The sequence below is a fragment of the Hemiscyllium ocellatum genome, chromosome 13 (genome assembly GCF_020745735.1).
Source record: "Hemiscyllium ocellatum isolate sHemOce1 chromosome 13, sHemOce1.pat.X.cur, whole genome shotgun sequence".
Taxonomy (NCBI): domain Eukaryota; kingdom Metazoa; phylum Chordata; class Chondrichthyes; order Orectolobiformes; family Hemiscylliidae; genus Hemiscyllium; species Hemiscyllium ocellatum.
This window is the reverse complement of record NC_083413.1, coordinates 31,652,376-31,678,305: the sequence shown is the minus strand read 5'-3', so window position 1 is coordinate 31,678,305 and position 25,930 is coordinate 31,652,376. Positions and strand designations below refer to the sequence as shown.

At 39.4% G+C, this 25,930-nt stretch overlaps 1 protein-coding gene across 1 annotated transcript in view; it reads left to right on the top strand.

Annotated features, from left to right (window-relative positions):
* The window catches only part of LOC132821728 (mucin-2-like), a 109,703-nt gene that overhangs the window by 64,749 nt on the left and 19,024 nt on the right, over positions 1-25,930 (top strand). Inside the window, exons 20-37 of the mRNA XM_060834436.1 lie at positions 350-469; positions 1,147-1,296; positions 2,544-2,663; positions 3,147-3,296; positions 3,596-3,715; positions 4,378-4,527; positions 5,796-5,915; positions 6,583-6,732; positions 8,733-8,882; positions 9,693-9,812; positions 10,501-10,650; positions 12,556-12,705; positions 13,970-14,089; positions 14,441-14,590; positions 15,400-15,519; positions 19,376-19,495; positions 24,049-24,195; positions 25,149-25,292. Coding sequence (XP_060690419.1) covers positions 350-469; positions 1,147-1,296; positions 2,544-2,663; positions 3,147-3,296; positions 3,596-3,715; positions 4,378-4,527; positions 5,796-5,915; positions 6,583-6,732; positions 8,733-8,882; positions 9,693-9,812; positions 10,501-10,650; positions 12,556-12,705; positions 13,970-14,089; positions 14,441-14,590; positions 15,400-15,519; positions 19,376-19,495; positions 24,049-24,195; positions 25,149-25,292 — 2,451 coding nt within the window. The remainder of the gene's footprint in view (positions 1-349; positions 470-1,146; positions 1,297-2,543; positions 2,664-3,146; positions 3,297-3,595; positions 3,716-4,377; positions 4,528-5,795; positions 5,916-6,582; positions 6,733-8,732; positions 8,883-9,692; positions 9,813-10,500; positions 10,651-12,555; positions 12,706-13,969; positions 14,090-14,440; positions 14,591-15,399; positions 15,520-19,375; positions 19,496-24,048; positions 24,196-25,148; positions 25,293-25,930) is intronic.

Sequence of the window (25,930 nt, the reverse complement as noted above, 5' to 3'; positions counted from 1 at the left end):
AAGAAGTACATTAGAGCCAACAGGTATGCAGACTTCCCGTCTACCAATATGAAGTGAGTCCACCCCAAACTTACTCACTCTTTCCATGTCACTAACAACAAGAACTAATAAGCATCAGACTTTGGTTTGACGGAGCAACTGTATTCTGAAAATTTAAAATATTTCACATCATTCAACATTAACATTGAAACTGTCTGAATGTGCCAGCTATGAATGCACTAACTCTTTAATGGAGTGGCTATCAGGCATAACAACCTTGGCTCAGAATTTAAATTGTTGACATGACTTCACATAATTAAGAATCCGTTTATGTTGGGAATCATGACTAAATTCTGTTTTTATTTTACAGTTATATCAAGTGTTTCTACATCTATCCCTACTGAATCATCTTCAGTATCTGTACATTCAACAACTACAATACCAACCTCCACATCCACAAATCCACCAACAAGTACATCAGAACCAACAGGTACGCAGACTTACGGAAATATGATTTGGTGCCTCAGAGTCACAGCTGAACCCAACAGTTACCTCCATCAGTTTTAAAAGAGATTTTATTATAAGGCATGATGCATTTTGAAATGCATCAAAAAGCCTTGATCTGAGTCAGCGTACTAGACCATGCTGTCACAACAACTGGTCCCATCTGTAATGACTTGAATAGATTCAATGACATCAGTCCATGTTCTGGCTAAGTTGGCTTTCTAAAGTAGTGATTCAAAGTGGAGAATGATGGCTATGGAATATTCTGAACCAAAGTGAACCACAGTCCCAAAAAAGAGGACAGCAACATTATATAATGGATGCATTTTATCTCAAATGCATGATTGTCATTGCTGGGCCACATATTAATTCTGCACATGGAGTAATGTGGAAAAAAAACTTAGAGAGAACTGAAAGATTGGTTAGTCTATCCCAGGAACAGACAAAATTAAACTGCTAGATGGACACAAACATTTGGTTTTAAGTGAAATCTTTACATCCAAACTCTCCAAATGCACCAGCTACAAATGAACTTCACTTTTCATGGACTGATTGACATAAATAACTAATTTCACTGCAAAAGTAGCATGATCACATTGCATTGGCCCGTTATGATTCAATCAATTTGTAAGTAAAGGCAAAATTTTGTTTTGTATTGTCCAGGTACATCAAGTGTTTCAACAACTGCTCTGACTGAATCATCTTCAACATCTGTACCATCAACAACTACAACAACAACCTCTACATCCACAACTTCACCAGCAGGTACATCAGAACCAACAAGTACACAGACCTCCACTCCACCAATCACAGGTGAGTCCACACCACTCTGTACAACTAGTTTCAGTTCGGTCACAACAGGAACTAATGAGCATCAGACATTTCTTGGTTGCAGCTATTGTACACTGATTGTTTGGGAACCATTTGAAATCCTTCAAGCATTATCATTGATAGTAAGGGTCACAGGACATGTCAGCTCAGAATCACAGCTGGAAAAGGAACAGTGACTAACCACATTTCTGAAAAGAGGTTTTGCTGAAATCAAGACACATGTTTGAAAGATATGTTGAAACCCTGATCTCAGTCAATAGTCAAACTTGTGCAGTCACTTCAACTGGATTCCATCTTTAATGAATTGAAAAGATTCAAAGACATCAATCCATGTTCTGGTTCAGTTGGTTTTGTAAATTAGCGATTGAAATTGGAGAAAGATGGCCCACCAACATGTTTCATGAAAACTAGTCTCAGCCCCAATAAACAGAATAGAGTACAAACTTATAGATGCATTTTATCTATAACTGAACATATGAAACAAACTGAAAAATCCTGTGAGAGAACTGAACATTTGTTTTGCATGCTGTGAGAACGGAAGAATCTAATCTGCTAGATGGACAGAATATTTTATTTTATTGGAAGACTTAATGTCACAACTGTCCGAATGTACTGGCAACAAATGCATTAACTTCCTCACAAATGGCTCTCAGACATTACAAATTTGGCTCAGAAATTCACTTGTTGACGTGACATAGCTCAGTTAAGAGTCAGGTTATGTTAGAAATAAAGTCTAAATTAGGTTTTTATTGCACAGATACATCAGGTGTTTCCACATCTATTCCTACCGAATCATCCTCAGTATCTCTACAATCAACAACTATCATTCCAACCTCCATATCTACAAATCCACCAAGTATATCAGTACCAACAGGTATGCAGACTTTCAGTCCACCAATAAGAAGTGAGTCAATCCCAAACTAAACCACTCTTTCCACGTCAAAACCAACAAGAACTAATAAACATCAGACTTTGGTCTGCAGGTGCAACTGTATTCTGAAAATTCAAAAATATTTCAAATCATTCAAGCATTAACATTGAAACTGTCTGAATGTGCGAGCTATGATTGCCCTAACTCTTTCACAGAATGGCTATCATGCATAACAAATTTGGCTCAGAATTTAAATTGCTGAGACTACATGGGCATATGCAAGGTTTGTGAAGGTTTGTATAGTTAAGAATCAGTGTATGTTGGGAATGAAGACTACATTTTGATTTTTATTGCTCAGGTACATCAAGTGTTTCTTCATCGACTTCTGAAGAATCATCTTCAGTATCTGTACAATCAACAACGACAGTAACAGCCTCCACATCCTCAAATCCACCAACAAGTACATCAGAACCAGCAGGTATACACACTTTTGGTCATTTGACTAGTTGCTTCAGAATCACAGCTGGAAAAGTAACAGTTACCTCCTTCATTTTTTAAAAGAGATTTTGCTATAAGTCATAACATGTTCTTAAAATAAATGTCAAAATCCTGATCTGAGTCAGTGGACAACATCATGTTGTCATAACAACTGGTCCCGCCTTTAACGACTTGAATAGATTCAATGACATCAGTCCATGTTCTGGCTAGGTTGGTTTCCTAAATGAGTGATTCAAAGTGGGGAATGATGGCCATGGAACATTTTTCACGAAAATCATTTGTTTTCTTGTTAAAACTTGACACACAACTTCCCTGAATGCAACAGCTACAAATGAACTTCACTTTTCATGGACTGAATGTCATACGTAACAAATTCCACTGCAAAAGTAACATGATCACATTGCATGGGGCAGTTATGATTCAGTCAATGTTGCTGTAAAAAGCTCAACTTTGTATTGCACAGGTACATCAAGTGTTTCGACAACTGCTCCAACTGAATCATCTTCAACATCTGTCCCATCAACAACTACAACAACAACTTCCACATCCACGACTCCACCAGCAGATACATCAGAACCAACAAGTACACAGACCTCTACTACGCCAATAACAAGTGAGTCCACACCGAACTGAACCACTCTTTCTTTGTCGATAAAAACAAGAACTAATAAACATCAGACTTTGTTCTGGAGCAGTAACTGTATCCTGAAAACTCAAAATTATTTCAAATCCTTCAAACATTAACATCAAAATTGTCAGAATGTGACAGCTGTGAATGCACGAACTGGTTCACAGAGTGTCGATCAGGCATAATAAGTTCGGCTGAGAATTTAAATTGCCGACTTTTCATTATGTTATTAAGAATTAGTTTATGTTGGGAATCAAGATTAATTTTTTAATTTTATTGCTCAGGTACATCAAGTGTTTCTACATCTACTCCTACTGAATCATCGACAGTATCTGTACAATCAACAACTACAATACCAATCTCCACATCCACATTTCCACCAACAAGTACATCAGAACCAACAAGTATGCAAACTTATGGTAGTATGATTATTACCTCAGAGTGACAGCTGAAACCCAACACTTACTTACATAATTTTTAAAAAGACATTTTATTATAATGCATTCTTGAAATAAGTCTCAAAACTTTGATCTGTGTCGGTACACAAAATCATGTTGTCACAACAACTGGTCCCATCTGTAATGACTTGAATAGATTCAATGAGGTCAGTCCATGTTCTGGTTAAGTTGGATTTCTAAAGTAGTGATTCAAAGTGGAGAATGATGGCTATGGAACATTCTTGACCAAAGTCAGCCGTAGTCCCAATAAAGAGGACAGCAACATTATACAATGGATGCATTTTATCTCAAATGCGTGATAGTCATTGCTGGGTCAAATTGAAGTGTTAATGCACATTAATTCTGCATATGGAAGAATGTGGGACAAACCCAGAGGGAACTGAAAGATTGGTGAGTACATCTCAGGAACTGACAAAACTAACCTGCTGGATGGACACAATAATTTGTTTTAAGTGAAAACTACAGCTACACATGAACTTCACTTTTCATGGAGTAACTTTCATACATAACAAATTCCGCTGCAAATGTGGCATGATCACATTGCATGGGGCACTTATGGTTAAGTCAATGTTGTAATGAAAATCTAAATTATGCTTTGTATTGCACAGGAATATCAAGTGTTTCAACAACTAGTCCTACTGAATCATCTTCAACATCTGTCCCATCAACAACTACAACAACAACCTCCACATCCACCATTCCACCAGCAGATACATCAGAACCAACAAGTACACAGACCTCCACTCCACCAATAACAGGTGAGTCACGCCACACTGAACAACGGGTTTCAGTTCATCCGCAACAGGAACTAATCAGCATCAGACATTTCTCTATTGCAGGTTTATGTACTGATGGTTTGGGAAACATGTGAAATCCTTCAAACATTATCTATAATAGTAAGAGTCACAGGACATTTTGGGCAGAATCACAACTGGAAAAGGAACAGTGACTAACCACATTTCTGAAAAGAGATTTGGCTGAAAGTCATGAAATACATACGTTCAAACCCTGACCTAAGTCAGTACGCAAAATTGTGCAGTCACTTCAACTGGATTCCATCTTTAATGAATTGAATGGATTCAAAATCATCAACCCATGTTCTGGTTCAGTTGGTTTTGTAAATTCATGATTAAAAGTGGAGAAAGATGGCCATGCAACATGTTTAGCATTAGTTAGTCTCAGCCCCAATAAACAGCATAGAGTATAAACTTACAGATGCATTTTATATCAAATGCACAATAGTCATCGATGTAAATGTGGGCTAAGTTCAAGGGTTAGTGCACATTAACTGTGTACATGAAACAAGCTGGAAAAAGCTGAAAGAGAACTGAAAGATTGTTTTACACGTCCTGGGAACAGAAGAATCTAATCTGCTAGATGGACAGAATATTTTATTTTATTGCAAGACTTTATTTCACAACTGTCCGAATGTACTGGCAACAAATTCATTAATTCCCTCACAGATAGCTGTCTGAGGTTGCAAATTTGGTTTAGAAATTCACTTGCTGACATTGCATGACTCAGTTAAGAGTCAGGTTATGTTGGAAATAAAATCTAAGTTTGATTTTTACTGCACAGTACATCAAGTGTTTCTACCTCTATTCCTACTGAATCATCTTTAGTATCTGTGCAATCAACAACTACAATACCAACCTCCACATTTACAAATCCACAAACAAGTACATCAGAACCAACAGAAATGCAGACTTCCAGTCAACCAATCAAAAGTGAGTCCACCCCAAACTGAACCACACTTTCCATGTTGACAACAACAAGAACTAATAAACATGAGACTTTGGTCTGTAGGAGCAACTGTATTCTGAAAATTCAAAAATATTTCAAATCATTCAAGCATCAATATTGAAACTGTCTGAATGTGCTAGCTATGATTGCACTAACTCTTTCACAGAGAGGCTGTCAGGCATAACAAACTTGGCTCAGAATTTAATTTGCCGATACTACATGGCATAATTCAGAATCAGTTTATGTTGGCAATCAAGACTACATTTTGATTTTTATTGCACAGGTACCTCAAGTGTTTCTACATCGACTCCTACTGAATCATCTTCAGTGTCTGTACAACCAACAACTACAATACCAACCTCCACAACCACAACTCCACCAACAAGTGCATCAGAACCAACAGGTATGTAAGTTTGCTTTAATTTGGCTCGTTGCCTCAGAATCACACCTGAAAAAGCAGCAGTAACCTACTTTAATTTTTAAATGAGATTTTATTATAAGTCATGATTTATTCGAGAAATACGTGGTGAAACCCTGATCTGAGTCAGTGGACAATATCTCTAATGACTTGAATAGATTTAATGACATCAGTCCGTGTTCTGGCTGAGTTGGTTTTCTAAATTAGTGATTCCAAGTAGAGAATGATGGTCATGGAACATTTTTGGCCAATGTTAACGGCAGTCTCAGTGAAGAGAACAGCAACATGATGTAGTGATGCATTTATCTCAAATGCATGATAACCATTGCTGGGCCAAATTGAAGTGTTAATGCACAGTAATTCTACACATGGAGAAATGTATTACAAACTCAAAGAGAAACACAAAATTTGTTAGTACATCACAGGAACTGACAAAACTAACCTGCTGGATGGACACAACCCATTGCTTTTTAGTTAAAACCTTACATATGAACTCTCCAAGTGCACCAGCTACAAATGAACTTCACTTTTCATGGACTGGCTGACTTATATAACATGCTGTGCTGAAAATGTAACATGATCATATTGCATGGGGCAGTTATGGTACAATCAATGCTGTAATTAAAAGCTCAATTGTGTTTATATTGCACAGATACATCAAGTATTTCAACAACTGCTCCGACTGAATCATCTTCAACATCTGTACCATCAACAACTACAACAACAACTTCCACATCAACAACTCCACCAGCAGATACATCAGAATCAACAAGAACACAGACTTTCATTCCAGCAATAACAGGTGAGTCCACACCACATTGAACAACTGGTTTCAGTTCGGCAGCACCAGGAGCTAATCAGCATCAGGCATTTCTCTGTTGCAGCTATTGCATACTGATAGTTTGGGAAACATTTCAAATCCTTCAAATATTATCATTGATAGTAAGGGTCACAGGACATGTCAGCTCAGAATCACAGCTGGAAAAGGAACAGTGACTAACCACATTTCTGAAAAGAGATTTTGTTTAAAGTCATGATACACTTTTGAAATACATGTTGAAACTCTAATCTAAGTCAGGATACAAAATTGTGTGGTCACTTCAACTGGTCCCATCTTTATTGAAATTAATAGATTCAAAAAAATCAATCCATGTTCTGGCAAAGTTGGTTTTGTAAATTAGTGAATGAAAGTGGAGAACGATGGCCATGCAACATGTTTGAGAAAAGTTAGGGTCAGTCCCAATGAACAGAGGAGAGTATAAACTTTTAGATTCATTTTATCTCAAATGTACGATAGTCATTGGTGCAAATGTGGGCTAAATTTAAGAGTTTGTGCACTTGAAGCAAGCCAGAAAAAATCTGAGAGAGAACTGAAAGATTGCTCATCCAGGGAACAGAAGAATCTAACCTGCTAGATGGACAGAATATTTTGTTTTATTGAAAGCTTTAATGTTGTACGTGTCCAAATGTACCACCAATAAATGTATTAACTCTTTTACTGAATGGCTGTCAGGCATCACAAATTTGGTTCTCAATTTAACTCACTGATTTTGCATCCTGGATATTGGTTACTAATGGTGTACCGCAAGGAACTGTTATGGGACCACTGCTATTTGTCATTTTCTTCAATGACCTGGATGAAGGTGGAGAAGGACGTGTTAGTAAATTTGTGGATGACACTAAGATCAGTAGAGTTACGGATGTTGTAGGTTACAGAGGGACATAGATAAGCTGCAGAGCAGGGTCGAGAGGTGGCAAATGGACTTTAAAGTGGAAAAGTGTGAGCTGATTCACTTAGGAAGGAGCAATAGGAATAGAGAGTACTGGGCTAATGGTAAGATTCTTGGTAATGAAATGAGCAGAGAGATTTCGGCGTCCATGTGCATGGATCCTTGAAATTTGTGACCCATGTTGATAGGGTTGTTAAGAAGACATATGTTGTATTAGCTTTTATTGGTAGAGGGATTGAGTGTCGCAGCCATGAGGTCATGCTGCAGCTGTACAAAACTCTGGTGTTGCTGCACTTGGAGTATTGTGTACCATTTTGGTTACCACATTATAGGAAGGATGTGGAAGCTTTGGAAAGGGCTCAGAGGGGATATACTAGGATGTTGCCTGGTATGGAGGGAAGGTCTTGTGAGGAAAGGCTGAGGGACTTGAGGCCATTTTCGTTAGAGAGAAGAAGGTTGAGAGGTGACTCAGTTGAGACATATAAGATAATCAGAGGGTTAGATAAGTTGAACAGTAAGAGCCCTTTTCCTCAGATGGTGATGGCTAGCACAAGGGGACATCACTTTAATTTGAGGGGTGACAGATATAGGGCAGATGTCGGAGGTAATTTCTTTACTCAGAGAGTGGTAGGGGCGTGGAACATACTGTCTGCAACAGCAGTAGACTCACCAAATTTAAGTAGATTTAAATGATCATTGGATAAACATATGGATGCAAATGGAATATCTAATTAGATGGGCTTCAGACTGGTTCCACTGGTCGGCACAACATCAAGGGCCAAAGGGCCTGCACTGCACTGTCATGTTCTTTGTTCCATGTTCTACATGGAGAAAGGTGGAAAAAACTCTGACAAAACTAACCTACTTCATGAACACAATAATTTGCATTTAATGGAAAACGTGACATCTGAACCCTCCGAGTGCAACAGCTGAAATGAACTTACACTTTTCACGGGCTAACTGTTTTACGCAACAAATTCAGCTGAAAATGTAACAATGTCACATTGCGTGAGGCAGTTATGGTTCAGTCAAGATTGTAATTAAAAGCAAAATTTTGTTTTGTATTGCATAGATACATCAAGTGTTTCAACAACTGCTCCTACTGAATCATCTTCAACATCTGTCCCATCAACAACTACAACAACAACCTCCACATCCACGTCTCCACCAGCAGATACATCCGAACCAACAAGTACACAGACCTTCACTCCGCCAATAACAGGTGAGTCCACACCGAACTGAACAACGGGTTTCAGTTTGGTGTCAACAGGAACGAAGAAGCATCAGAAATATCTCTCTTGCAGCTCTTACATACTGATGATTTGGAAAACATTTCAAATCATTTAAACATTATCATTGATAGTAAGGTTCATAGCACTGCTCGGCTCAGATTCACAGCTGCAAAAGGAACAGTGATATCCACATTTCTGAAAAGAGATTTTCTTATATATTATGATAATACATGTTGAAACCCTGGTCTAAGGCAGTACGCAAAATTGAGCAGTCACTTCAACTGGATTCCATCTTTAATGAATTGAATAGATTCAAAGACATCAATCCTTGTTCTGGTTAAGTTGTTTTTGGAAATTAGTGATTGAAAGTGGAGAACGATGGCCAACCAACACATTTCAGATAAGTTAGTCTCAGACCCAGAAGGCAGAGTAGAGTACGAACTTACAGATGCATTTTATCACAAATGCACAATAGTCATTGTTGTAAATGTGGGCTAAAATTAAGAGTTAGTGCACATTAACTGTGCACATGAAGCAAGCCAGCCAAAACTGTGAGAGAACTGAAAGATTGGTATGTACGTCCTGGGAACAGATGAATCTAACCTGTAGATTTACGGAATATTTTATTTTATTGAAAGATTTAATGTAGCGACTGTCTGAATGTACCAGCTACAAAGGCATTAACTCTTTTACAGGCATTCCAAATTTGGCTTGCAATTTAACTTTCTGACATGAGATGGCTATGTTAAGAGTCATGTTATGTTGGAAATCTAGTCTAATGTTTGATTTTTATTGCACAGGTACATCAAGTGTTTCTACATCTACTCTGACTGAATCATCTTCAAAGGCTGTACAATCAACAACTACAGTACAGACCTCCACATCCACAAATCCACCACCAAGTACATCAGAACCAACAGGTATGCAGACTTCCAGTAATATGATGTCATGCCTCAGAATCACAGCTGGAAACACAGTAGTTACTTACCCCTTTTTTGAAAAGAGATTTTATTATAAGTCATGGCACATTCTTGAAATACAAGTCGACATCCTGATCTGAATCAGTGGACAATGTAGTGTTGTCACAACAACTGGTCCAATCTTTAATGAATTCATTAGATTCCATGCCATCAATCCATGTTCTGGTTAAGATATTTTTGTAAATTACTGACTGAAAGTGGAGAGCAATGGCCATGCACCATGTCGACAAAAGTTATCCGCAGTTCAAATAAAAGAAAGAGCAACATTATATAATGGATGCATTTTATTTCAAATGCATGATAATCAATGCTGGGCCAAATTCAAGTGTTAATGCACATTAGTTCAGCAAATGGAGAAATGTGGGAAATATTTAGAGCAAACGGAAGGATTGGCGACTACATTCTAGGAACTGACAAAACCAACCTGCTTATGGACACAATAATTTGTTTTTAAGTGAACATTTTACGTCCGAACTTTCCGAATGCAACAGCTCAAATGAACTTACACATTTCACTGACTAACTGTTTTACATAACAAATTCAGCAGAAAATGTAACAATGTCAAATTGCGTGGGCCAGTTAAATGAATACTGTAATTAACAGCAAAGTTTTGTTTTGTATTGCACAGGTACATCAAGTATTTCAACAACTGCTCCTACTGAAACATCTTCAACATCAGTCCCATCAACAACTACAACAACAACCTTCACATCTACGACTCCACCAGCAGATACACCCAAACCAACAAGTACACAGACCTCCACTCCGCCAATAACAGGTGAGTCCACACCGAACTGAACAAGGGGTTTCAGTTTGGTATCAACAGGAACTCAGAAGCATCAGAAATTTCTGTCTTGCAGCTATTGCAAACTAATGGTTTGGAAAACATTTGAAATCTTTTAAACATTATCATTGATAGTAAGGTTCACAGCACTGCTTGGCTCAGATTCACAGCTGCAAAAGGAACAGTGATATCCACATTTCTGAAAAGAGATTTTGTTATATGTTCTGATATTACATGTTGGAACCCTGATCTCAATGAGTAGGCAAAATTGTGCAGTCACTTCAACTGGATTCCATCGTTACTGAATTGAATAGATTCAAAGACATTAATCCATGTTCTGGTTCAGTTGGTTTTGTAAATTCATGATTAAAAGTGGAGAAAGATGGCCATGCAACATGTTTCGCATTAGTTAGTCTCAGCCCCAATAAACAGCATAGAGTATAAACTTACAGATGCATTTTATATCAAATGCACAATAGACATTGATATAAATGTGGGCTAAGTTCAAGAGTTAGTGCACATTAACTGTGTACATGAAGCAAGCAGAAAAAAGCTGAGAGAGAACTGAAAGATTATTTTACACGTCCTGGGAACAGAAGAATCTAATTTGCTAGATGGACAGAATATTTCATTTTATTGCAAGACTTAATGTCACAACTGTCCGAATGTACTGGCAACAAATTCATTAATTCCCTCACAGATGGCTGTCTGAGGTTGCAAATTTGGTTCAGAAATTCATTTGCTGACATTGCATGACTCAGTTAATATAGAACATAGAACATAGAAAAATACAGCGCAGTACAGGCCCTTCGGCCCTCGATGTTGCGCCGATCCAAGCCCACCTAACCTACACTAGCCCACTTTCCTCCATATGCCAATCCAATGCCCATTTAAATGCCCATAAAGAGGGAGAGTCCACCACTGTTACTGGCAGGGCATTCCATGAACTCACGACTCGCTGAGTTCAGAGTCAGGTTATGTTGGAAATAAAATCTAAATTTGATTTTTACTGCACAGTACACCAAGTGATTCTACCTCTATTCCTACTGAATCATCTTCAGTATCTGTGCAATCAACAACTACAATACCAACCTCCACATCTACAAATCCACAAACAAGTACATCAGAACCAACAGGTATGTAAGCTTGCTTTAATTTGGCTAGTTGCCTCAGAATCACACCTGAAAAAGCAGCAGCAACCTACTTTAATTTTTAAATGAGATTTTATTATAAGTCATGACATATTCGAGAAATACGTGGTGAAACCCTGATCTGAGTCAGTGGACTCCTGATGAAGGACTTATGTCCGAAACGTCGAATTTCCTATTCCTTGGATGCTGTCTAACCTGCTGTGCTTTAACCAGCAACACATTTTCGGCTAATATCTCTAATGACTTGAATAGATTCAATGACATCAGTCCGTGTTCTGGCTGAGTTGGTTTTCTAAATTAGTGATTCCAAGTGGAGAATGATGGTCATGGAACATTTTTGGCCAATGTTAACTGTAGTCTCAATAAAGAGAACAGCAACATTATACAATGGATGCATTTTATCTCAAATGCATGGTAGTCATTGCTGGGCCAAATTGAAGTGTTAATGCACATTAATTCTGCATATGGAAGAATGTGACACAAACGCAGAGGGAACTGAAAGATTGGTGAGTACATCCCAGGAACTGACAAAACTAACCTGTTGGATGGACACAATAATTTGTTTTAAGTGAAAACTACACATACAATCTCTCCGAATGCACCAGCTACACATGAACTTCACTTTTCATGGAGTAACTTTCATACATAACAAATTCCGCTGCAAATGTGGCATGCTCACACTGCACAGGGCACTTATGGTTAAGTCAATGTTGTAATGAAAATCTAAATTGTGCTTTGTATTGCACAGGAATATCAAGTGTTTCAACAACTGGTCCTACTGAATCATCTTCGACATCTGTCCCATCAACAACTACAACAACAACCTCCACATCAACCACTCCACCAGCAGATACATCAGAACCAACAAGTACACAGACCTCCACTCCACCAATAACAGGTGAGTCACGCCACACTGAACAACCAGTTTCAGTTCAGTCGCAATAGGGATGAATCAGCATCAGCCATTTCTCTATTGCAGGTTTATATACTGATGGTTTGGGAAACATGTGAAATCCTTCAAACATTATCTATAATAGTAAGAGTCACAGGACATTTTGGGCAGAATCACAGGAAAAGGAACAGTGACTAAACACATTTCTGAAAAGAGATTTGGCTGAAAGTCATGAAATACATATGTTCAAACCCTGACCTAAGTCAGTAGGCAAAATTGTGCAGTCACTTCAACTGGATTCCATCTTTCATGAATTGAATAGATTCAAAACCATCAACCCATGTTCTGGTTCAGTTGGTTTTGTAAATTCATGATTAAAAGTGGAGAAAGGTGGCCATGCAACATGTTTAGCATTAGTTAGTCTCAGCCCCAATAAACAGCATAGAGTATAAACTTACAGATGCATTTTATATCAAATGCACAATAGTCAGCGATGTAAATGTGGGCTAAGTTCAAGAGTTAGTGCACATTAACTGTGTACTTGAAGCAAGCAGGAAAAAGCTGAGAGAGAACTGAAAGATAGTTTTACACGTCCTGGGAACAGAAGAATCTAATCTGCTAGATGGACAGAATATTTTATTTTATTGAAAGACTTAATGTCACAACTGTCCGAATGTACTGGCAACAAATTCATTAATTCCCTCACAGATGGCTGTCTGAGGTTGCAAATTTGGTTTAGAAATTCACTTGCTGACATCGCATGACTCAGTTAAGAGGCAGGTTATGTTGGAAATAAAATCTAAGTTTGATTTTTACTGCACAGTACATCAAGTGTTTCTACCTCTATTCCTGCTGAATCATCTTCAGTATCTGTGCAATCAATAACTACAATACCAACCTCCACATTTACAAATCCACAAACAAGTACATCAGAACCAACAGAAATACAGACTTCCAGTCAACCAATCAAAAGTGATTCCACCCCAAACTGAACCACACTCTCCATGTTGACAACAACAAGAATTAATAAACATGAGACTTTGGCCTGTAGGAGCAACTGTATTCTGAAAATTCAAAAATATTTCAAATCATTCAAGCATTAACATTGAAACTGTCTGAATGTGCCAGAAATGAATGCACTAACACTTTCACAGAGAGGTGTCAGGCATAACAAACTTGACTCAGAATTTAATTTGCCGATACTACATGGCATAATTCAGAATCAGTTTATGTTGGGAATCAAGACTACATTTTGATTTTTATTGCACAGGTACCTCAAGTGTTTCGACATCGACTCCTACTGAATCATCTTCAGTGACTGTACAACTAACAACTACAATACCAACCTCCACATCCACAACTCCACCAACAAGTACATCAGAACCAACAGGTATGTAAGCTTGATAGTCATTGCTGAATCAAATTGAAGTGTTAATGCATAGTAATTCTACACATGGAGAAATGTGTTACAAACTCAAAGAGAAACACAAGATTTGTTAGTACATCACAGGAACTGACAAAACTAACCTGCTGGATGGACACAATCATTTGTTTTTTAGTTAAACCTTTACATATGAACTCTCCAAGTGCACCAGCTACAAATGAACTTCACGTTTCATGGACTGGCTAACATACATAACATGTTGTGCTGAAAATATAACATGATCACATTGCATGGGGCAGTTATGGTACAATCAATGCTGTAATTAAAAGCTCAATTGTGTTTTGTTGTATTGCACAGATACATCAAGTGTTTCAACAACTGCTCCGACCGAATCATCTTCAACATCTGTACCATCAACAACTACAACAACAACCTCCACATCCACAACTCTACCAACAGATACATCAGAACCAACAAGTACACAGACCTTCACTCCAGCAATAACAGGTGAGTCCATGCCACATTGAACAACTGGTTTCAGTTCGGTAGCACCAGGAGCTAATCAGCATCAGGCATTTCTCTGTTGCAGCTATTGTATACTGATAGTTTGGGAAACATTTCAAATCCTTCAAATATTATCATTGATAGTAAGGGTCACAGGACATGTCAGCTCAGAATCACAGCTGGAAAAGGAACAGTGACTAACCACATTTCTGATAAGAGATTTTGCTTAAAGTCTTGATACATTTTGAAATACATGTTGAAACTCTGATCTAAGTCAGGATGCAAAATTGTGCGGTCACTTCAACTGGTCCCATCTTTAATGAAATTAATAGATTCAAAAAAATCAATCCATGTTCCGGCAAAGTTGGTTTTGTAAATTAGTGAATGAAAGTGGAGAACGATGGCCATGCAACATGTTTGAGAAAAGTTAGGGTCAGTCCCAATGAACAGAGGAGAGTATAAACTTTTAGATGCATTTTATCTCAAATGTACGATAGTCATTGTTGCAAATGTGGGCTAAATTTAAGAGTTTGTGCACTTGAAGCAAGCTAGAAAAAATCTGAGAGAGAACTGAAAGATTGCTCATCCAGGGAACAGAAGAATCTAACCTGCTCGATGGACAGAATATTTTGTTTTATTGAAAGCTTTAATGTTGTACGTGTCCAAATGTATCACCAATAAATGTATTAACTCTTTTACAGAATGGCTGTCAGGCATCACAAATTTGGTTCTCAATTTAACTCGCTGACTTTGCATGCCTCAGTTAATAGTCAGACTATGTTTGGAATCAATAATTGATTATTATTGCACAGGTACATCAAGTGTTTCTACATCTACTCCTACTGAATCATCCTCTACACCTGTACAATCAACAACTACAACACCAACCTCCACATCTACAAATCCACCAACAAGTACATCAGAACCATCAGGTATGCAGACTTCCAGTAATATGACTTGTTCCTCAGAATCGCAGCTGGAAGAGCAGCAGTTACTGACCACTTTTTAAAAGAGAAATTGTATTATAAGTCATGATGTATTCTTGAGATATGTGTCAAAACACTGATCTGAATCAGTGCACGAAATCGTGTTGTTGCAACAATGGGTCCCATCTTTAATGACTTCAATCGATTCAATGACATCAATCCATGTTCTGGCCAAGTTGGTTTTCTAAATTAGAGATTCAAAGTGGAGAATGATGGCCGTAGAACATTTTTGAACAAGGTTTAGCACAATCCCAATAACGAGAATAGTAACATTATACAATGAATGCACTTTACCTCAAATGCAAGATAGTCATTGCTGCGCCAAACTGCATTGTAAATGCACATTAATTCTGCACACGATCAAGGAAATCCCTGAAGCTTTCTATAGGTGTATCTGGAATAACAGAAAGACTGGAGTAAGATATTGTCCAATTAAGGACAGTTGTGACAAGTTGTGCGTGGATTCCGAGGTGATAGGAAAAGTGCAAAATTAAAATTTTTCATCAGTATTCACATTGTAAAAAGACAATGTTGTCGAGGAGAATATTGAGATACAGGCTACTAAACTAGATAGGATTGAGATTCACAAGAAGGAGTTATTAGCAATTCTGCAAAGTGTGAATATAGATAAGTCTCCTGTGCCAGATGGGATTTATCCTAGGATTCTCTGGAAAGCCAAGGAAGAGATTGTAGAGCCTTTGATCTTTATGTCATCATTGTCTGTAGGAATAGTGCCAGAAGACTGGAGGATAGCAAATGTTGTCCCCTTGTTCAAGGATGGGAGTGGAGACAACCCTGGTATTTATAGACCAGTAAGCCTTACTTTGGTTGAGTGTAAAGTTTTGGAAAGCATTATAAATATAGGTTTTATAATAATCTTAAGAGGAATAAGTTGATTAGGGATAGTCAACATGGTTTTGTGAAAGTAGGTCATGCCTCACAAACCTTATTGAGTTCTTTGAGAAGGTGACCAAGCAGGTGGATGAGGGTAAAGTGGTTGATGTGGTGCATGTGGATTTCAGTAAGATGTTTGTTAAGCTTCCCCACGGTCAGTTATTGCACAAAATACTTAGGCATGGGATTGAGGGTGATTTTGTGTGGTTTGAATCAGATATTGGCTAGCTGAAAGAAGGCAGAGGGTAGTGGCTGATGGGAAATGTTCATCCTGGATATCGGTTACTAATGGTGTACCGCAAGGAACTGTTATGGGGTCACTGCTCTTTGTCATTTTCTTCAATGACCTGGATGAAGGTGGAAAAGGATGTGTTAGTAAATTTGTGGATGACACTAAGATTAGTAGAGTTAAGGATGTTGTAGGTTACAGAGGGACATAGATAAGCTGCAGAGCAGGGTCGAGAAGTGGCAAATGGACTTTAAAGCAGAAAAGTGTGAGGGTGATTCACTTTGGAAGGAGCAAAAGGAATAAAGGGTAAAGGGCTAATGGTAAGATTCTTGGAATTGAAGATGAGCAGAGAGATTTTGGCGTCCATGTGCATAAATCCTTGAAAGTTGATAGGGTTGTTAAGAAGACATATGGTGTATTAGCTTTTATTGGTAGAGGGATTGAGTGTCTCAGCCATGAGGTCATACTGCAGCTGCACAAAACTCTGGTGCGGCTGCAATTGGAGTATTGTGTACCATTTTGGTCACCATGTTATAGGAAGGATGTGGAAGCTTTGGAAAGGGCTCATAGGGGATTTACATGAATGTTGCCTGGTATGGAGGGAAGGTCTTGTGAGGAAAGGCTGAGAGACTTGAGGCCATTTTTGTTAGAGAGAAGAAGGTTGAGAGGTGACTCAGTTGAGACATATAAGATAATCAGAGGGTTAGATAAGATGGACAGTAAGAGCCCTTTTCCTCAGATGGTGATGGCTAGCACAAGGGGGCATCGCTTTAAATTGAGGGGTGATAGATATAGGGCAGATGTCAGAGGCAATTTCTTTACTCAGAGAGTGGTAGGGGCATGGAACATACTATCTGCAACAGCAGTAGACTCACCAAATTTAAGTAGATTTAAATGATCATTGGATAAACATATGGATGAAAATGGAATAGTGTAATTAGATGGGCTTCAGACTGGTTCCACAGGTCGGCACAACATCAAGGGCCGAAGGGCCTGCACTGCACAGTCATGCTCTTTGTTCCATGCTCTACATGCAGAAAGGTGGAAAAAACTCTGAGAGAACTGAAAGATTGGTTAGCACATTCCAGGAGAAAGTGAGGACTGCAGATTCAGAAGATCAGGGTCGAGAGTGTGGTGCTGGAAAAACACAGCAGGTCAGGCAGCATCTGAGGAGCAGGAGAATCGATGTTACAGGCATAAGCCCTTCATTAGGAATGAAGCTCGTGGACCGGGGGACTGAGATGTAAATGGGAGTGGGCTGGGGCTGGGGGGAAGGTAGCTGGGAATGTGATAGGTAGGTGAAGGTGGGGGTGAACATGATAGGTCCTTTGGGGTCATGGACGGAGTTGGGGGGGGTTTGTGGGTGTGAGCACAGGTTTTGCACTTCTTGTGGTAACAAGGGAAAGTTCAAGGGATCGTGTGAGGGCTGGTGGCGGGGGAGGGTGCATGGATCTGATAAGGGAGTCACAGAGTGAATGGTCTCTACTGAACGCTGATGGGGTGAGGAGGGAAATATATCCCTAGTGGCGGGATTTGTTCGCAGGTAGCGGATGTGGCGTAGGATGATGCGATGTATCCCGAGGTTGGAGGGGTGGAAGGTGAGGACAAGGGGGGTTCTGTCCCTGTTGCGATTGGAGGGGTGGGCTCATGGAGGAGATATGCTGGAGGGTATCGTCGACCATGTGTGAGGGGGAAATTGCAGTCTTTGAAGAAGGGGGCCATTTGGGATGTTCCCTGTTGGACTTGGTTCTCCTGGGAGCAGATGTGGCAGAGGCAGAGGAATTGGGAATAAGGAATGGCATTTCTACTGGAGGCATGAAGGGAGGAGTTGTAGTCCAGATAGCTATGGGAGTCGGTGGGTTTGTAGTAGATGTCTATACTCAGTTGGTCACTGGAGATTGAGATGGAGAGTTCCAGGGGAAGGGGAGAGAGGTGTCAGAAATGGTCCAGGTGAATTTGAGATTGGGTGGAAGGTGTTTGTGAAATTGATGAACTGTTCAACATCCTCATGGGAGCCTGAGGTAGTGCTGATACAGTCAATGATGTAGCAGAGGAAAAGGTGGGGACTGGTGCTAGTGTAACACTGGAAGATGGACTGTTCCAAGTACCCAATGAGAGGCAGGCATAGCTGGGGCTCATGCAGGTGCCCATGGCATCCCCATTGGTTTGGAGAAAGTGGGAGGATTGGCAGGACCAGTTCAGCCAGGCGAATAAGAGTGTCAGTGGAAGGGTACTGGTTGGATTGGGGTGAGAGGAAAAACTCATTGGGGTTGGTGCGAGAGGAACTCCCATGAAATGACAAAACTAACATGTTAGATGGACACAATCATTTCTTTTTCGTGAAAACTTTATGTATGAACTCTCTGAATGCACCAACTACAAATAAGCTTCATTTTTCATAGACTGACTGTCATATATACATTCCACTGAAAATGGAACATGATCATATTGTGTGAGGCAGTTATGATTCAGAGTTGAGAGTGTGGTGCTGGAACGCACAGCAGGTCAGGCAGCATCTGAGGAGCAGGAAAATCGATGTTTCAGGCTGCCTGAGCTGCTGTGCTTTTCCAGCACCACACTCTCAATTCTGATCTCCAGCATCTGCAGTTCTCACTCTTTCACAGTTATGATTCAATCACTGTTGTAATTAAAAGCTAAATTTTGTTTTGTATTGCACAGGTACATCAAGTGTTTCAACAACAGCTCCTACTGAATCATCTTCAACATTTATACCATCAACAACTACAACAACAACCTCCACATCCACGACTCCACCAACAAGTACACCAGAACCAACAGGTATGCAGAGTTGCTGTCCCCCAATAAGAAGTGAGTCTACACTAAACTGAACCACTCTTTCCAAGTCGATAACAACAAGAAGTAATAAGCATCAGACTTTGGTCTGCAGCTGCAACTGTATTTGAAGATTCACAAATATTTCAAATCCTTCAAATATTAACATTGAAATTGTCTGACTGTGCTAGCTATGAATGCACTAACTGTTTCACAAGAGTGGCTATCAGGCATAACAAACTTGGTTCAGAACTTAAATTTCCGATACTACATGGCACAATTAGGAATCAGTTTGTGTTGGGAATCAAGATTAAATTTTTATTTTTAGTGCGCATGTGCATCAATTACTTCCATATCTACTCTGACTGAATCATCTTCAGTATCTGTACAATCAACAATGACAATACCACCTTCCACATCCACAACTCTACCAATAAGTACATCAGAACCAACAGGTATGCAGAATTCTGGTAATATGACTTATTGCCTCATAATCACAGCTGGAAAAGCAGCAATTACCTACTTCATTTTTTAAAAGAGGTTTTATTATAAGTCATTCCATATTTTTGACACGTGTCGAATCCCTGGTCTGAGTCAGTGCAAAATATCATATTGTCACATCAACTGATCCCATCTTTAATGACTTGAATATATTCACTGTTATCTTCTCATGTTCTGGGCAATTCCATTTCGTAAATGACTGAGTCAAAGTGAAGAAGGATACCCACCTGAGTGGTATGGTTGATGTCAGACTCACTGTTAGGAAACACAATAGTACAATATAGGTCCTATATATGTTGAATCAATGAGTCCTTTCCGTGTTCTGTGAATACAGTTGGTTGTCCGATATCTTGGTAGTTGCGTTCCTGTGTGACATCGTGTTTTAGAAAATCGTGCAATAAATAATGGCGCTTGTGGGAGTAGCAGGGCTCTGGTGAACCCCCAAGAATATCTGAAGAAATTGAAACAAGAACACGAGCCATAGCACAGTCTAGGTAAATGTTTAAATCATTTATTTTAATGAAATAACATTGTAAATTTAACATGTTAACACTGTAATCACCGACTACAGCATAATATCTTTCACAAAGGTCTTCACCAAAAAGTGTGTAATCCGACTGACTGCGTGAGGCCTAAGAATAGACTCCAATTCCCAGCTTCAAGCTCAATTTCAAGGCTTGCAGAGCTGACTGCATTCCTGTTTCAGCTGAACACACTGAATGTGCATTTTGCAGGCAGAGGATCCTCAGTCTGGGTTTTGGTGTTCAGCTCATGCTGGAGATGGAATCGCATTACAGAGGACGTAGTTCACTTTCTAAAAAAACGGGTCCGCAATTCACAAATCACAACCAGATCATGTTTAATCAACGTGCATTAAAAAAGAACTACCTGTATATTTAAAATTAACTGCACATTACTGTTGCTGAAACATCCTGGTAAAAACACAGACACTGAACAAAAGGTTCCACCTTTTTGAATCTGTACAAACTAACCTGCAAGATAGAATTTCCTTGCTTGTGGTGAAAAAGTTGATATATTATTTGTCTACATAATGAATATATCTCAGATTTGAACATCATTCCATTACATGGGATATTTAATAAAGTGAATAGAGGTATGCCAGGAGCAGCATCAGTAATACCTGAAAATGAGGTGTCTACCTGTTGAAGCTACCAAACAGGATTACCTGCAGGCTAAGCAATGTCAGCAGCAAGTAATAGATAGAGCCACGTAATCCCACAACCAATGCATCAGATTCAAGCTCTGTCATCCTGCCACAGGCAGTTTTGAATGGTTGTGTTCAATTTAAAAAATCACTGGAGAAAGAGGCTCTCCAAATATCCCCATCCTCAATGATGGAAGAGCCCAGTGCTTCAGGCTGCAGCATTTGCAAAAATCTTCAGTTAGGAGTGCTGTGTGCATGATCCATTTCGGCGTCCTCCAGTAGTTCCAAGCATCACAGATACATGTTATGTATACATGGGAGCGGCACGGTGTCTCAGTGGTTAGCACTGCTGCCTCACAGAATCAGGGAGCCAGGTTTGATTCCCACCTCGGGTGACTGACTGTGTGGAGTTTACACATTCTTCCCATGGCTGCGTGGGTTTCCTCTGATTGCTCCAGTTTCCTCCCACAATCTAAAGATGTGCAGATTAGGTGAAGTGGTCATGCTAAATTGCCCATAGTCAGGGGTAAACATGGGGAATGGGTCTGGGTGGGTTACTCTTTGGAGGGTCGGTGTGGACTTGTTGGGCCGAAGGGCCTGTTCCCATACTGTAGGGAATCTAATCTAATGTCCTAAGTTAATTTGATTCACTCCATGTGATATCAATAAATAGTTGGAGACACTAGATACTGCAAAGAACAACATTCCGGCAATAGTGCTGAAGACTTTTGCTCTAGAGTTTGTTGCTCCCAGACCCAAGCTCTTCCAGTTCAGTTACAACACTGGCATCTAGTTGACAATGTGGAAAATTACCTAGCTATGTCTTGTACATAAAAAGCATCACAAATCCAACCCGGCCAATTACCATTCCATTGGTCTACTCTTGATGCATCAGTAAAATGGTGGAAGATGTTATCAATAGTGCTGCCAAGCAGCACCTGCTCATCGATAACCTGCTCAGAAATGCTCAGTTTGGGTTCCACCAGAGCCACTCAGCTCCTGGCCTCATTACAGTCTTAGTTCAAACATGGACAAACAAATTGAATTCCAGAGTGAGGTGAGAGTGACAGCCCTAAACATCAAGGTTGTGTTCTGGGTGGCACGGTGGCACAGTGATTAGCACTGTTGCCTCACAGTGTCAGACACCTGGGTTCAAGTCCTGCCTCAGGCAACTCTATGTGTGGAGTTTGCACATTCTCTCTGTGTCTGCGTGGGTTTCCTCTGGGTGCTCCGCTTTCCTCCCACAATCCAAAAATGTGCAGGTTAGGTGAATTGGCCATGCTAAATTGCCCATAGTGTTAGATGAAGGGGTAAATGTAGGAGAATAGGTCTGGGTGGGTTGCGCTTCAGCAGGTCAGTGTGGACTGGTTGGGCCGAAGGGCCTGTTTCCACACTGTAAGTAATCTAATCCAATCTAGGAACCCTCACAACACTGGAATCAATGAGTATCATGGGGCAAACTCTCTGCTGGCTGGAATCAGACTTGACACATAGGAAGATTATTGTCATTGTTGGAGGTCAGCTCCAGGCCATCTTTGCAGATGTTCCTCAGGCCAGTGTCCTGGGCCCAACCATCTTTAGCTTTCACATCAATCACTTTCCCTTCATCACTTTTGAACAGTCCATGTTCAAATGCAGCAAGATCTGGACAATATCCAGGTTTGGACTGATAAGTGGCAAATAACATTTGTGCTGCACATTTGCCAGTCATTGACCAATAAGAAACAATATAACTGCCACCTGTTGACATTCAACGGTATTACCATCACTGAATTCCCTACTGTCAACATGCCTGGGGCTACCATTGACCAGAAACTCAACTGGACTTGGGCTACATGAACAGGTCAGAGGCTAGGAATCTTGCTGCAAGTAACTCACCTCCTGTTTCCCAAAGCCTGTCCATCAGTTACAAGGCACAAGTCAGGAGTGTGATGGATTACTCCCCTGTTGCCTGGATGAGTACAGTTCCAACAATACCCAAGAAGCTTGACACCATCCAGTAAAAAACAGCTAGCTTGATGGGCATCACTTGCACAAACATCCCTCCACCACTAATGCTCAGCAGTAGCCATGTGCGTTATCTACATTGAACAATTACAGAAATTGAACAGTGATCCTCAGACATCACCTTCCAAACCCATGACCATTTCCATCCAGAAGGTCAAAAGCAGCCGATACATGGGAACACTAGCACCTGCAAGTTCCCCTCCAAGACATTCAACATCCTGACTTGGACGTAAAATGCCGTTTCTTCAATGTCGCTGGGTCAAAATCCTGGAATTGTCCCTCTAACCCACAGAATGTGGACTGTATTGATTCAAGCAGGCACCTGATCACTATCCTCTCAAAGTCAACTAGGGACAGGCATTAAATTCTGACCGGCCAGCAAACACTCATATCTCACAAATGAATAAAACAAAATTCAGCTCATCATCTGATACAACCGTGAAGTTTGCTTTTCTTTATATATTAAGTGGCTCCACAATTTTTCCTGCTGATACATTTTCCACAACTACACCAAGTACAGAGATTTCCATGCCTATATTTACAAGTGAGAACACAGCAACAATCTCAAGAAAAGCAGACAGTTTGATAACAACAAGAATTAGAAGGCATCTGATCTATTTGTTAGCAATTATTTCCTACTGATGGTATCAAAAATAACTCAATTCATGTCACATTTTATGATTGAATTAAAAGCAGCTTAGGCATTATTGGCTCCAAATTGTGGCAAGTAAAATAAAATTTCACAATCTCTGAACACTGAAGGCAGTTCGAACCAAAACCAACAATCTTTTATCCAAAGAAATTGAAACATGGCTCTTTATGAAGGAATTTCATGGTGGAGCTGCTGTTATTTTTTTAAAAGCTTACAATGATTTTGTTTTTGCAGCTAACTCAAGTGTTTTGACTCTTCGTGCTGAAACATCTTCAACACCTCCACCATCAACAACTACAATAACAACTTCCACAATCATAACTCCACCAGCAAGTACATCAGAACCAACAAGTGCGCAGACTTCCACTCCAGCATTAACAAGTGAGTCCACACTAACCTGAATAACTACTTTCCATTCTCTAACAACAGGAACTGTTAAAATTTGACACCTTTTCTCAAACTTTATTTTATTTTAAAGGTGTAGAAAATAATACAACTCCTGTCAAAGTTGGGAAAACAACAGCAAACAACATCATTCCTCAAAATTTTACTGATTGTAAATCATAGTATGATGTTGCTATAAATCTCAAAATGCCCATCTTTGTTGGTACACTATCCCATAAAATCATGTCCAGTGGCTCTTTCTTTGGTGCCATTATTAGATTCACATTCATGGACTGGAGTAGAGGCTAATTTAGCTTGGTAAACTACTTATTCAAAGTGGAACAGGATATGTACACAAAGTATTGTACAGATGTTAGGCTCTCTCATAAAAACAAAATAGTTTTATTGTATAATAGGTTAATTATATCTCAAATGCACCAGGGCTGTTTGTGTGACCGAAGGCTGCTGCTGCTGAAACATTCAGGTGAAAACCCAGAGACAACTGAACTATTGGTTAGCACAACCTACGCACAGTTCAAAATAACCTGCTAGATCGACTCTACATTTTGTTGTTAGAGAATCCTTTGATTTCTCAACTGTCATAAAACAAACACCTCTCACATTTCAACATCTCACATTTAAACAGTATGACAACCAAGAATGAGAAAGCATCAGATCTTTTTCTACAGTAGCAAAGTCCTGCTGGTGGGATCACAAATAATCCAATTAATTCCTGATTTTATGATTGAATCAAAAGCAGATTAGACAATGTTGACTCATAATCACAGTAAGTAAAATAACATTTCACCACTTATGAATAGAAAAGGCATCCTGAATGAAACTGGCAACCTTCAATCTAAAGGAAATAGAATCTTGTTTTAATGAAGGATGAGCATAGTTGAGCTCCTGCTTTTATAAAAATCACTTTACATTGATCTTGTTTCTGACAGCTACCTCAAGTGTTTTGACTCTTCCAGCTGAAACATCTTCATTTGTCCAACCAACAACTACAATACCAACCTCTACGTCCACCACTCCACCAACAAGTACATCAGAACCCACAAGTACACGGACTTCCACTCCAGCAACAGCAAGTGAGTCCACACTAACCTGAATAACTGTTTTCCATTCTCTAACAATAGCAACTGTTAAAGTTTGACACCTTTTCTGCAGCAGCTCTTTTATTTTTAAAGTGTGGAAAATAATACAACTCCTGCCAAAGTTGGGAAAACAACAGCAAACAACATCATTCCTCAAAATTTTACTGATTGTAAATCATAGTATGATGTTGCTATAAATCTCAAAATGCCCATCTTTGTCGATACACTATCCCATGTAATCATGTCCAGTGGCTCTTTCTTTGGTGCCATTATTAGATTCACTGTCATGGACTGGAGTAGAGGTTAATTTAGCTTGGTAAACTATTATTCAAAGTGGAACAGGATATATACACAAAGTATTGCACAGATGTTAAACTCTCTCAAAGAAACAAAATAGTTTTATTGTATAATAAATTAATTCTATGTCAACTGCAAGAAGGCTGTTTGTGTGACTGAAGGCTACATTAATAGTAAGTGCTGCTGAAACATTCAAGTGAAAACTCAGAGACAACAGAACTATTGGTTAGCACAACCTACGCACAATTCAAAATAACCTGCTACATTTTGTTGTTAGTGAATCCTTTCATATTCTAACTGTCATAAAACAAACACCTCTCACATTTTAACATCTC